Source organism: Lepidochelys kempii, chromosome 17 (genome assembly GCF_965140285.1).
Source record: "Lepidochelys kempii isolate rLepKem1 chromosome 17, rLepKem1.hap1, whole genome shotgun sequence".
Lineage (NCBI taxonomy): Eukaryota > Metazoa > Chordata > Testudines > Cheloniidae > Lepidochelys > Lepidochelys kempii.
The window spans coordinates 15042953-15057347 of record NC_136396.1 but is presented as its reverse complement, the minus strand read 5'-3'; the positions used below and the strand labels follow the sequence as shown (position 1 = coordinate 15057347).

General features: G+C 45.6%; 1 protein-coding gene across 9 annotated transcripts in view; it reads left to right on the top strand.

Annotated features, from left to right (window-relative positions):
• The first annotated feature begins 5639 nt into the window (after positions 1-5639).
• The window catches only part of AUTS2 (activator of transcription and developmental regulator AUTS2), a 993348-nt gene continuing 984592 nt past the window's right edge, over positions 5640-14395 (top strand). For all 9 annotated transcript variants that reach the window (XM_073315300.2, XM_073315295.2, XM_073315293.2 and 6 more), the window contains exon 1: positions 5640-6949. In XM_073315300.2, coding sequence (XP_073171401.1) covers positions 6656-6949 — 294 coding nt within the window. In that variant the 5' untranslated portion in view covers positions 5640-6655. The remainder of the gene's footprint in view (positions 6950-14395) is intronic.

The following is a 14395-nucleotide window of genomic DNA, read 5'->3' as shown; positions in this document are numbered from 1 at the left end:
TGTTTTAAGTTTCCATCTTTTTGCTTATAATTTGCAAAATTATCCAAGCTCTTTTGTATTTGAATTTTATTTTTAATCTTCTGTTAGTCTTTTAAATGTATCCTACCAGTAAGGCAAAATCTCCTTTAATTTGTTTTATTTATCTTGGCTTTTGTGTTCAACTTGAAGCTTTGCTAAATAAATAAACAAATTCAGATCTACTATGCACAAGTTCTGATACATTTAACTACATATCTTGGGTGTAAATAAAGGCTGGTCCAAAAAAGGCATTTTTAAACCCCACTGAGTCCCATACATGGATTTTTTAAAAAAACACCCTTTTTTAAACATTATCCAAAAATGCAGTTATAAAATACTCTTGCTAGAGGCAAGATTCTTGCATCTTTCCCAAGCAATGAATTACCTCCCAATTTTACAGTTACTGTACAATATGTTTCACTGATAGGCATGCCAGGGACAAATCTAGAAAATTTTTAATAAAATAGCTTTACTATTACATTTGGAAATTTGGAAATTCTTCTTTTAAGAACACTTTCACTGCAAATTTGACAAAATGCAAAGAAGATACCAATGTGAAATTTCTAAAGATAGCTACAGTACTTGACCCAAGATTTAAGAATCTGAAGTGCCTTCCAAAATCTGAGAGTGATGAGGTGTGGAGCATGCTTTCATAAGTGTTAAAGAGCAACACTGTGATGCGGAAACTACAGAACACAAACCACCAAAAAAGAAAATCAACCTTAGCTGGTGGCATCTGACTCAGATGATGAAAATGAACATGCATCAGTCTGCAGTGCTTTGGATTGTTATCAAGCAGAACCAGTCATCAGCATGGACGCATGTCCTCTGAAATGGTGGTTGAAGCATCAAGGGACATATGAATCTTTAGTGCGTCTGGTATGTAAATATCTCACGACGCTGGCTACAACAGTGTCATGTGAATGCCTGTTCTCACTTTCAGGTGACACTAAACGAGAAGCAGAGAGCGTTATCTTCTGCAAATTTAAACAAACTTGTTTGTCTGAGCGATTGGCTGAAGAAGAAGTAGGACTGAGTGGACTTGTAAGTTCTAAAGATTTTTACATTGTTTTTGAATGCAGGTTTTTGTACATAATTCTATATTTGTAAGTTCAACTTCCATGATAAAGAGATTGCACTATGTTACTTGTATGAGGTGAATTGAAAAATACTATTTTTTACAGTGCAAATATTTGTAATCAAAAATAGTGAGCATTGTACACTTAGTATTCTGTGCTGTAATTGAAATCAATATATTTGAAAAAGTAGAAAACATCCAAAAATATTTATTTAAATGGTATTCTATTATTAACAGTGCGATTAATCGCGATTAATTTTAAGTGCTTGACAGCCCTAAAAAATATGTAAAGATCACTATCCAAATATGTAGTCACCTACATTAAGGGGATGATTCAAAGCCAAGAGAGGTCAATGGAAAGCCTCCCATTGACTTTGAAACAGGCCCCAGATCCTCATTGTGCCCAATGACTAACGCAGCATATTCCCAGAAGAAAAAAACCCAATACTTCCTTGTTCTTAACTGAGGACATATGTATATTATCCAGATGGAATCTGCTCTTTATTCTCTAACGAAGTGTGTGGTGTGAAATGTCCTTTCATGGTGTTGTTTTCTCTCCCCCCCCCTCCTTTTTTTTTTTCTTTTCCTCAGTAGACACATGCAGATCTAGGGATTTGCCTGGTCTACACTGGGGGCAGGGGAGGAATTGATCTAAGTTATGCAACTTCAGTTACATGAATAGCTGAAGTCGATGTACTTAGATCTACTTACCGTGGTGTCTTCCCCGTGGACTCTGCCTGTGCCTCTCGTTCTGGTGGAGTACAGGAGTCGACAGGAGAGTGATCAGTGGTCAATTATTGCATCTAGCCGTGATAAATCGACACCTGCTGGAATGATCGCTGCCTGCCAATCTGGCGGGTAGTATAGACATACCCTAAGACCATGAAACAAATTATGTGCTGAGCTTCCTTTGCAAATGCATGTGTGTAGGAATAGAAACTTACACATCAGATTTTCAGCTATGCCAAGAAAATCTGCAGAAACATTTCTGAGTACTGGGTTCTTAAGTCATTTTAATGGTGATGGATGTGCAGGACACTATAATCAATTACACTGCCTTGAAAATTACCTAGTTATTTTCCAAAAGAACAACGAGTAACAGTTGTTTGCCACAGTACAGTTTAATATCTTTTTGTTCTGCATGTTTAGAACCTTGTAAAGAACTGGGGAGTAGGGGCCCACTACGAGGTTATAAGTGTAATTTGTAATATTTAGGCTTGTCTAAACAAACAAGTTGTATCACCTTAACTATATTGTTTATAGTTTCCCTTGGTGGTTTGTAGGTGTTCCATGCAGAAAAAAGAACTTTGAAAATTAAAGGAACGTGATTGTAAACCACAAAATTGCACTCAGGGCCAGGTGTAGAACCCGAAGCAACTTTCAACTCTTATTTTTTTTTTTTTATTAAACTGCCTAGATTAGAAATTGACAATTTAAAATTAGAGGTGTGGCCTGACTTTGACTTTTTTTGTCCAAATACAATAAATATACCAATACCAGATTCATCATGATACACCAAATGAATAGAGGATTAGGATAAAGAGAGGGGAGGGGCAGTAACATACCGCTCTTCAGGGTCTATTAATCATAGATGACATAGCTTTGAATTTTTTGGGCATTCCCTTTCTGTGGTGGTGTGGCCTTCCTTAATGTAAGCTTTTTTATGCTCTTAACTGCTATTTTTTTTTGTTTGTTTGTTACACTCCCCTCTCTTCTGGCCTTTCAATGTGCAAGTGCTACCACTTGCCTTTAGATTCAGGGTCAAGTAAAGGGGTCAGAGATACAAGCTACCTTTTGGTAAGCAAGTGTGGGCCTGATTTCTCACTGCCTTGCCTCTTATGTAGTTGTTTACACCTATGTAAAGTGGGTTTAAAATGCTACCCCATCAAACGTGGCAGGAGAAGTGTAAATAACCACACAGTACAGATGGCAGTGGAGAATCCTTTCCTAGGAGTCCACGGGGAGACTGTTGGGGTAAAGTATGCATTGAAAGTTTCAGCTTGGATTGCCCTCTGTACATGGCCTTATACAGCTACACTATTATAAAGCAGGACCTACTGTAGGCCTCAATATCTCAATTAAGAGGGGATTAGCAGGTAGCTCCCAAACTGTTTCCTCTTTAAGTTCAAGAGTCTGTTACTCGAGAAGTGCTTGTGGGGCAGGGAGGGAAACCTGCTCTAAGTTCTTGGTCACCAAGAACTGGGAACCCCCAATATACTTAAAACTGTGGAACAGTCTGTTTTAATAGCCCTCTGATTTCCCCTTGTTGTTATACTAAGGAAACCACGGCTCTCTGCCAGAGCCCATCAGATTCCTTGGCTCCAAGACTGTGGCATTTAGACTTGCTATTTCCAGGTTCTCTCTTGGCATTCCGTCCCCACATGTTCATTTTTCTCTTTGGTTCCTCCTCCTTCCCCTTTCCATTTTTTCCTTTGTTTCCAAGAAATTATCTAACCTCATTCAGAATCCCATTCCCCAGCCTCTTCTCCTCACCCCTCAGATCCTCTTCAGTCTATCTCCTTTCCCTTGGTCTCTTTCATGCCTACTTTCTCAGTCCCTTTCCCATTCTCCTGTCACTGTCAGATACCTCTTCAGTCTCATTCAGACCTTCTTCCCCCCTCATCCCATTCATTTCCTACTCAATCCTACTTCTCTCCTTGTTGGCCCCATGTGCTCAGATCTAGCTCCAAACCATGTGCTTCATGCCGTTCATGGGCGCAGGCTGAGAAAGTTAAGAATAAAGGAAGGTGAATGGATACAACTCTAAGCAGTAGGAAGGAAATCAAGGAGAGACAAAATAAGGAACCAAGGAAAAATAAGTCCCAGGAGGAAAAGGAGACAAGTTTTATGTAGATTCATGTGTGATATTTCTTGTCTGTGAGATAATGTGACTGATCATTCTAGCATGAATCCCCAGCCCAAGCAATGGAAGCTGGGACTCTGGCCTGGGGAGGAGCGGAGGTACACTAAGGACAAGTGGTCACTAAGGGAGGGAGCGGAGGTCTGGATGGACCAATTTGTAGATGAGGGAATAGAAGAGGGGAAGTGTATGGCTGTTGCAGAGGGCAGAGCCCAGCTCCCTCAACAAGGATGCTCTGAGGTGGTGCAGGCAGCTGTTGAGGAGGTTATGCCTCCAAATCTCTTCCAACAGTTCTTGCCTGCAGGCTGGTGGGGAGAGATGTGAGGGAACAGCTCAGCTTTTTGGCACAGGGAAGTGATGTGGAGGACTCAGCAGCCCTACCTTAGCAATGACAGGTGGGGCCCTGGGATTTAGTCCCCCTTCAAACTGTGGGGAGAAGTATTTTCCCCCTAGAAGATGCTATCAGTGGGGCTGGCAGCCCTGGGGGGCTGGCAGGGCTGGGGGCTCAGACTAGTGGGGCAGGTGGGGGGGGAGCGGTGGGGGGCACAGCTCAGTGGGGCTGGGGCCTGGCAGGGCTGGGGGCTCAGACTAGTGGGGCATGTGGGGGGGAAGCTTGGGGGGGGGGCACAGCTCAGTGGGGCTGGGAGCCCTGGGGCCTCAGACTAGTGGGGCATGTGGGGGGGAAGCTTGGGGGGGGGCACAGCTCAGTGGGGCTGGGAGCCCTGGGGCCTCAGACTAGTGGGGAGCTGTGGGGGGCACGGCTCAGTGGGGCTGGCAGGGCTGGGGGCTCAGACTAGTGGGGCAGGTGGGGGGCACGGCTCAGTGGGGCTGGGGGCCTGGCAGGGCTGGGGGCTCAGACTAGTGGGGCATGTGGGGGGGAAGCTTGGGGGGGGCACAGCTCAGTGGGGCTGGGAGCCCTGGGGCCTCAGACTAGTGGGGAGCTGTGGGGGGCACGGCTCAGTGGGGCTGGCAGGGCTGGGGGCTCAGACTAGTGGGGCAGGTGGGGGGCACGGCTCAGTGGGGCTGGCAGGGCTGGGGGCTCAGACTAGTGGGGCAGGTGGGGGGCACGGCTCAGTGGGGCTGGCAGGGCTCAGTGGGGCTGGCAGGGCTCAGTGGGGCTGGGGGCCTGGCAGGGCTGGGGGCTCAGACTAGTGGAGCAGGTGGGGGGCACGGCTCAGTGGGGCTGGGAGCAGAGGGACAGTAGGGGCGGGGAAGGGCCATTGGGGGCCACCCCCAGCCACAGGGAGCTCGGGGGCTGCTCCCTCCTGCCTCGTGCGGGCGGGGCCCTTAGTTCGTGTTCCCCCCCCCCCCACGCTTAAAGGGCCAGTGCCCGTCTCCTCCCGGCGCCGGGCTCGGAGCCCTCGCTCCGCCTGGAGCACGGGAAGGCGGCTCCCGTCCCAGCCCGAGTCCGTCCCCCCACTCGCTCGCTCTCGCTCTCCCTCCCCCCCACCCCGCCCCCTCGGGCGCGCAGGCTCCGTGCGCCTGCCTGCAACTTATTTGGCGCGGCCGGCGCGCCTTGGTTCACGCCGCACAGGGAACGAGCCGGGGCGGGCGAGGAAAGTTGCCCACGTGACGGCGCAGGGTTGGGGGGGGGGTCGCGGGGTGGGGGAATGGGGCCGCGTCCCGGCCGCTGCTGCAGCCGCTCGGGGCCAAAACCTCCTGCAGCCTCCCGGCTCCTCCCAGGCCCTAGGGGACAAATCGTCCCTGGGCATCTTCCCCCCGCCCCCTGTGCCGGGGGGAGGCAGCGCCAGGAGCAGCCAATACATCCCGGTGCCTCCCCCCCCCCCGGAGAATAGCTGAGCCTCCGCACCTCCACCAGAATTTATTTATTTATTTATTTATTTATGGGGGGGGGCGCGCGCGCGCGTGTGTGTGTGTGTGAATTTTCCTCTCCGCTTGGCTCTATTCACCCCCCTCCTCCCGCAATTAATCCGCCGAATTACTATGATTGATCCTGATTAATAGATCGGCTGGGTGGGCGTGTTTGGCAAGGGGGGGGTGTGACGAGCTCCCACTCAAGATTCCAGCCCTGGCCGGTGCTTCAACAAATTGCAGCTGGATGCATCGTGGTGGCGGTGATGGTGATTTTCCCCCCTTTGATTGAGAGAGCTGGAGCAGGAGGAAGACGGAGTCCGCGGGGTGGGGGGGGGAGGTTGTATCCTACACACACACACATTTTTTTTGCAAGTTCTTTTAGTTGGGGAAGAAAGACCATCCGTTTTGTGTGCAAGGGAAAAAAATCTTTCTTTCGCCTGCTTCCCAGTGGGTCGGTCTCTTTCTTGTTGCCTTCTTCTCTTTTGGAAATCCTCAGGCTCCCAGCCCCTTGATCAAAGCATTCCGCTATTCTGATTTATTGCCTGCTTGGTGAGGGCTTTTTTTTTATTTCTCTCTCTCTCTCTCTCTCTTTTTTTTTTTTTTTAACCAAGGCGACCTGTGATCAGCCATTACTTTCCTTGGCTCGCTTCTGGGAATCTCTCTCTTACATTTGGTATTCGCTGCTGGTGGTGCTGGAACCGCACTTGGATTCTTTTATTCCTCTCTTTCTCCCTCCCCCCCCCCCTTTCTCTCTGTCCTCTCCTCCTCCCTCTTTCTCCTCTCCCTCGCTCCCTCCCCCTTTATTCCATTGGGGAAGCCGGATTTGTGGCTGTGGTGGGGAGGGGGGGGGGAAGAGAGGGCGAGCGAGAGCGAGAGCGAGAGCCATGGATGGCCCGGCACGATGCAACGGGCTTCGGAGAAAGAGGCGATCCAGATCGCAGAGAGATCGGGAGAGGCGATCCAAAGGCGGATTAGGAGGGGCTGCCGCCGGTGGGGCCGGCAGGACCAGGGCTGCTTCGGTCCTCTCTTCGTCAGGCTCGGAGAAGGAAGACAATGGGAATCCACCATCGTCCCGACCCAGACCCCCCAGGAGGAAGAGGCGAGAGCCCTCCTCGGCAGAAGAAGACATTATCGATGGCTTTGCGATGTGCAGCTTTGTCACTTTTGAAGCTTTGGAGGTAAGACGGACCCCCCCCCCCCCGCCCCGATGCTGCTGGTGTGCCTGGCTCATTGTTGGGTTAGGGGGGCGGAGGGAGAGATGGCAGGGAAATCTGTCTGGTGCCCCCTTCTCTCAGTCTCTCTCGCTGGCTTTCACACTCTTTTCTGCCTGCCTTTTCTCGCTGGATGGATAACAATGCAGCGCCCCCTCCCTTATCCCCCCTCCCATAATTGCTGTGGCTGCTTGTCTGTTTTGTTTTGGCTGCAGTTGATGGGGAGGGGATTTCCTCCCCCCCCTTCTCTCTCTAGCACTGGGGAGCGGTGGGGCCGCTTATTTTGCTGGGGGGGGGTATTCTCCTTCCCTAGGAGAAAGGAAAGTGGGGGGAGGGTTTAGCCTCCTTTATCCTGCATGGGGACCTCACCTTTTAAAGGGTTAAATGTCCTGGGAGAAGGGGGGAATCCCTTGCTGACATCTAAAGGGCTTGTTACCAAATTGTCCCCTTTTTTTTTTCTTTCTCCGAAGTGCTTTTGTGTGTGTGTGTGGAGAGCTCTGTCTTTCTTTATTCCTTGAACACCTGCAGCGTTGCTTTCCAAATGCACATTTCCCAGCCAGCCAAGCTTCCGGGGGTGGGGGGGGGGAGCAGGAGATTAAAAAGCGGGATCTGTTGCGATTGGGAGAGACGTATGTCAGGACAGATTTGTAAGGGGGGTGTGTGTGTGTGAGGAGATAAAAATGGGAGGGGCGCTTTTTCCTCCTTGGGATGGAGGTGAGAGAAATGTTTGAACCCACAATCCGTATGTGGGGAGGAGAGAGTTGTTGGCTGTGTGTGTGGTTTTTCTTTTCTGCTGATAACCAGAGCATGTTGGTTGCAGCCTTTCTCTTCTGTCTCTTCTCCCCCTCTCCCCCCCCCCCCTTGCCACCAGAGTGGTGGCAGAGGATCCAAATGAAACTTTTCTTGGCTGTCCTGTAGGATTAGGATTTTTTGGTGGTCACTTGCACTGCGCTGTGTTGTGCAGGCATGGGGAGCAAGTTGGTTGTGGCAGCAGTGTTTGAACATTCCAGTCCTGATTCATTGTCAAGGTTATACCTTTTGGTGGGGCGGGGGGGTGGGGGGGGTTGGTGGTGTTGATATTTTGTGGGGAGGAGGAGGGAAGGCCTGATGAGAACCAATTACAAACACGGCTAAATGTCTGGTTTCCAAGGTCTGTGTGTTTGGAGGATGGGGGGGCTGAGGGGGGGTGGTCTGATTTATTTTTTTTATTTTGTTTTGGTTATGGTCATACTTGGCCCTTTAATTTGGGGGACACCCCCTCCCCCATTGAAATATGTGATAAAACAGCTCCTGTTCTGATTTGAAATGCTTCTGTGAATCTGAACTACGGTCCCTGTCTCTGCTGCTGTCTCAGAACACATCAAAGAGATGGTTACAAGTGGTCCTACTTATTGTTGGTAGTCTTCCTAGTGCCTCCCAACCCTCATTCTGTAACCTGTACTATCACGTGGGGGGCTGGCAATCAAACTGGAGGGCACCAGCTGTTCTTGTCTTTAAAAAAAAAATTTAAAGACAAAACGTGATGGGAAATTGAATGCAGTTTAACTCACTGGATTTTTTGTTACTTGCTGGATTTATCCAATTTGTCTCAGTTTGGGCCCTGGGAGTTACCACTTTAGTGTCATTCCAGGATCCAGTCTGCCCTTTCTGGCTCGGGGAATATTATCGACTATTCAGGCTCTCTTAGAAAGCACCGACTGTGTCTCCCCCTGCACCCCCCAACCTCCCAGCCTGATTAGGATACTGTTCAGTGTTTACTTAATTAAACATTTAAAAATAGCGTAATCCTGCACTGTGTAATCAAGGGGGATACAGTTGTTTTAGGACAGCTTTGGCCGTTTATTTTAAGGGCCTTTGTTTATAAATGACACGTTGTAGAATTTTACCAAGTTTGTGTTGGGGAAGCCAGATTTATTTGGGTTTACATTTCATGGAATTGCAACTGTAACAATTATGAACTGTCGAAATAAATGGGAAGATGGCTGATCTTTTCAACCGATCATTTAACAACAGCAAAAAAAAGTGTGTATTTAAACTATTTAAATATTTATCCAGGAATAATATCATTCTGTTTCTTTACACTGGGATCCAAATTCTGTTCAGTTACATCTGTAAGAAGCCAGAGTAACTCCACTCAGGTAACTTCTTATAGTGTAACTGAGAGGAGAATTTGTCTCATACCTGAGAAATACAATACACAAAATGCATGAGTTGTGATCTCTAGTAAACAATTACCAGCATTATAGCCCTTGCCTCCCTTGATGAGTACTGCTATGGGTAGCCCCATTAAGCCAATGGGAGTACTTTTGTGACTAAGTGTTCACCAACAGGAATGAGATTTGCACAGTTAGGCTGAGTAGACCAAAATCTGTTCTCACTCAAACATCCCATTTGTGTCACTGGGTGTTCTGTTTGAATAAAGACTCCAAAATTTGGTCAAAATCCTTACTTTTTGGTGAGCACATTTTATGGTCCATACAAATGTTGAAGAGTTTCCATCAGCCTGCTCTTGCTTGAACTTGGTGAGGAGCTTTTATAAAATAATTTAAATTTGTCTTGGCTTGTTTTTTAAAGTGGAAATTAAACCCCCCTCTTTTTTCCCGTCCGCTAGGCCAAGAATGGCTACTAGTGGCTTTCTGTTGTAATTGTGCATCACTTGAAAGGAGTTTAAAAACATTAGCCAGCTTTGCTGGCTAATCTTATTCAGATAAAACAATCAGCAGCATACTGAGATTTGACATAATTTAATAGTCATGTGATAGATGGCACAGTTTGACCTAATGGTTTCATGCTGCATTGACAAATATTAGAAACTCATTTACAAAAAACATAAGAATAAGACTAAATGTATTTGTTGAGAAAGCTCTGTCTAAGGATCAGAGAGACAAAAGGGTCAAGCACGCTGGCCTAATATGTCTGGGATTAATGCGTGTGTTTCTTATGGCTACTTGAAGTTTTGGTTGAGGCTTGAAAGTACTAGCAAGAAGACCTGATAGTTACTACTAAGTGAAATGATCTTGGTGGTGGTAAGCCCGTCAGAAGCTTATCCTTTTCTGGCTTTTGGGGTGGGATCCTCAACTAGTGTACATCGATGTAGTGCCATTGATTGGATTAGTGCTAGACTGATTTACACCTGGTGATGAAATGGCCCTCTCTCACTTTCCATGGTATTACAGCAGTATTGAATCTTGAGCTCATATTTGGAGTTCAACCACAGAAAAAGAGTTTGGGGCAATTTTTTCCTGTTATTATCAGGCACTAAAGCCAACTGAAACCAATGGAAAGACTCACCGATTTCACTTGGCTTTGAATCAGGCCCTGACCAAGTAAATTAACAAATACCAAGAAAGTTTCTTTCAGCACCCCGAGCTACATGTGTCCACTCAAGTATTTCAGCTCGGGGTGCTGAAAGAAACTTTCTTGGTATTTGTTAATTTACTTGGTCAGGGCCTGATTCAAAGCCAAGTGAAATCGGTGAGTCTTTCCATTGGTTTGTCTGGCACTGATCTCTTGTTGTGACTGTGAACAACGTGCATTACAAGTTCCTTAGCTTCATTGTCCCTATATTTGCTCTCCTTGGTCTCTTAACTTCTTCTTTGATGTGGAAGGAGAAAAGGAAGGGCGTTCTGTGCTCTGATTTGTGGTGGTCAGGACTGTGCCTGCTTTACTCAGCACAGCAACCGGAAGTGGTCCTGTAGTGGTTTTGTGGTGAACGGTACATGTGTGTGACTGGCCCACAGTAAAATCTTCAGATTCTGTTTTGGTCAAGGGACAAGAACGACTTTCCAGGAACCTCTTGGAATGAGGATGCCCAACTTTTTCCATTGGTAACATTCCCTCTTTTGATTTCTCTGTCATTAGCTGTGGCAATTTTGAGAGGGAGGTTTGTAGACTAGTGTTCTGGTGAGATAACACTTCACTAAATCTCCCCACACTCCCAAAGCTTTGTGTATCTGTTTGGGGAGGGAACAGAAATTGACACAGTAATGGAGATGGCTTATTGTGATGAGAAATGAAATCTGACCTGAGCCCTGAGATAGCTTTGACCGAGGGAAGTACTTTTTTCCTGAGTCAGCTCAGCCCAGCCCTATAGAGTAAGCAGCTGGTTTTGTTTTCTGAACACTGAGCAATGTCACTAGTTTTCCGTGTGGGCAATTGTTTAGCTTCGACTGGGACTGTTTCCCTGAAACAGGACACACAGATAAAGCAAACAGCAGACTTATAAACAAGAAGTGTGCATGATGTGTCTGACAGGGAGAAACCTACATTTAAATGGTGATTCTTGTTTCTTAACTAATGTCTACTGGTAACCTGTGTTAGATATGAGACTATGCTAAATTATTGTCTGGTAAGGCCCAGTATAATTAATTACAAATGGGAAAGGCTTACAAATGTATGTAAAGGAGCTGTTTATTGAGTTACAGATTCTGTATCAGATCATTCCATCCATCTAGAGTAAATTTAAGCAGTTCCACTGATGTGGAAGCAAGATGAAGGCAGATGTTAGTTAGAGCAGCTCTATGTACTGAGAGAGAGAGAATGATGTAAGATTACCTGGGGTAAAGTTTAACTGCCAGCGAGGGCACCAACAAAATGTGAAAGTAAGACTAAGTGTTTGGAAGATACCATGTGCTAGGTTCTTTTCCCGTATATTTGTCATACCCAGTCAATTACAGTTCTGTGCATGCATCTGAGAACAGGATTTTGCCTTTAGTACTTGCTGTGATACATATCATCATGTATGATCCATTGGAAAATTAAAATAAGCATGGTTTTGTTGTATCTGAAGCTTCTATGTTCCTACGTGTGAAGAAGAGGTCATGTATCACTGTGTTGGGTACCAGAAAGCATGGCTTGTGATGTTTCTTTCTTACCAGTCTCTTACCCTGCATGATTAGTATGCCTGTATGTTCCTTGAGTTTTCATCAAAACAAACAGTTTGATCTTCCTTTTTTTAATGCCTTCTTATTACTGAAGAAACTTCATCTTCACGCTGCTGCCCTGCTGTACCAGCATCAGAGCATCAAGTTTGTTCGTTCAGTGCTGTCAGCAAATCTTGGTGGCCCTATGGTGTTTGTTGACTACTTAGATTCTTAGGTGTTTGTCCTGTAACCTCTGTTTGTATGCGTGAGTGCTAAGATTTAGACCAACAGGGAACAGAAGGTAGTAACCTAAAGGTAAAACGTGCCAGTGGTGAGTAGTGTTAAGGTGGGTACAGTTGGTACTGGTTGCAGGGGGTCGTTACTGGAAACCTTTCTTTTCCACTAAGAATGTAGAGGAAATGGTAAACTTATCCATGATCAAATTTGTGGATGATCTGGGAAAGGGGGGAGGAGGGTGCGATCACAAAGGAAGATGCTAAACTGCAGAGTGACCTGGAGAAATTTAAAACTGTGGGATAACCCCCACAAGATGAGGCTCCAATAGCAACATGACTCTGAAACCATTTTCAAACCTGTGTGTCTAAATTTAGGCATTTAAATAAGTAGCTCCATATTTTTCAGAGAAGGAAATGTTTAGGCTACACAAGGATGAGATATTTAGATTACTGGGAGATTCAAGTGGTCTTTTTTGGCTCTGCTTTTGATGATTATGGGAGTTATACGAACACGGGAATAGGACAAAAGACACACACCCTTATTCTTCTCTATCATAGTAACTTTGTTTTATACCATTTGGTGAGAGAGCGAGGTCTTTCTTATTAAGTATCTGGGGTCTCTGCTGGGATGTGGGAGTCTGAAGAAATACACTTATAAAATAAGGATGAAGGATCAGGAACTCAGAAGGAAAATGATCACCACAGAAAGGGAAAGATATCAAGAGCTGAAGTAATTGAAAGATTTGAGTTACAACACTGAGATCGATGGAGAAATATCAGGGACTGGACGGGATCACTGAGAAGTAGAGAGGTATGTTACTGAAAGTGGAACTTTCAGGTAAGATCTATTGCTTTATATGTAAATGTTCCTCTGGGAGATAGATACTGGCAGTAACAGAGGGAATATTCAGCAAAATCTGTCCCTGCTTAAAAAGCCCTTGTTACTTTCTAGTTGGGAGGTGTCTGGCTAGAATATTCTACAGTGTGGTCTGTCTGTCTTTTTTTTTTTTAAAGGACTGTTTCTGTCAGTTTGAGTTGGAGCCCCCACCATGTTACTCTGAAGGTCTGACCTGCAGCTTTCTAATTATCTACAGTAAATTAGAAGTTTTAATCTTTATTCTGAGCAACAATGCATTGAGTCAGGCTTTAAAAATAGCCCAAGCTCAAGTTTAGTGAAGTCTCAAACACAATTAATGAAAGGGTAATGGAGCTGGGAAGTTGTGGGCTGAAATGTGGAAATGTTTAACCCACAGTCTTCCTTTTTTGAATTTCAACATTCTGTTTGAGGCAATCTAATGCCAGTTCTATTAAGGGAAATTGACTGCAATGCTTCTGTATATCATCCTTACAATTTATCAGTTCAGTATCTGTGCCCTAGTTGGGGTTTATCAAATCCCAAGGTGAGCTCTGCTGTAACCCTTTGCCTTTAAGATAACGAGTTAACTAATATCTTTAGGTTCTTCTCCCTGGTAGGGTCGCTTAGCAGCACTAATCTTGACACTTTTATGTTTTGAGGAGGAGAGAGGAGGTTTTAACTGAAAGGGTAAATCCTTAGAATGGGAAATGTTGGAAGGAAGTATCTTATTTTGCTTTTTGGGGTGGGGCGGAGGAGTGAGGGAGATGAAAATAAGTCAGCCTGAGAAATAGAATAGGATTCCCTGGCACTGCAAATATTGCTGTGTGTTTCCTTGCTTATCCAGTTTAATTTGATCACATTACATGACATGCTATCTGTGTGAATTTACGCTGATGTCATTGTATTTACCCAAATCTTGTTAGTATTAAAAACACGTGAAATGAAGCCACAGTTTATATGCCTAGATTTATTAACTTCTGCATGCTCTGGAGTACTTGCTTGTGTGAATCTTATATTGTTACGTGCTCTTGGATGCAAAAAGTGCTGATATTCTAAATGTCATGATGGTCACTCCACAGCACTTCCTGTGTCCTTTTAGGATAAGGTCGGCCGACCCTGTCCCTCACACATTTGTGTGAACTTCCTCTCTGAGGAACTGTTTCTTAACATTCATTCTATTAAATTGCACCGAGAGCAGGTAGGTGGTGTGGTTTTTTTAATCAAGCCGGTGCCATTACCCTGCTAGAGCCAATCTTTACATATGTGTTACAAGCTCATTCAGCAATAAACCGTACTAATGTAATGTAAAGAGGCTGCATGTTCTGTAAGTTGTCGTTTGAGTTAGGCTGTCTGGGATAGGTTTTGTGGATGCCGCAGGATGACTGTGCAGAGTCAGATCAGAAAGATGAATTGTGGCATTCAGTAGTAGATTGCTAGTCTTTCTCTGGCAGAGTTCAGA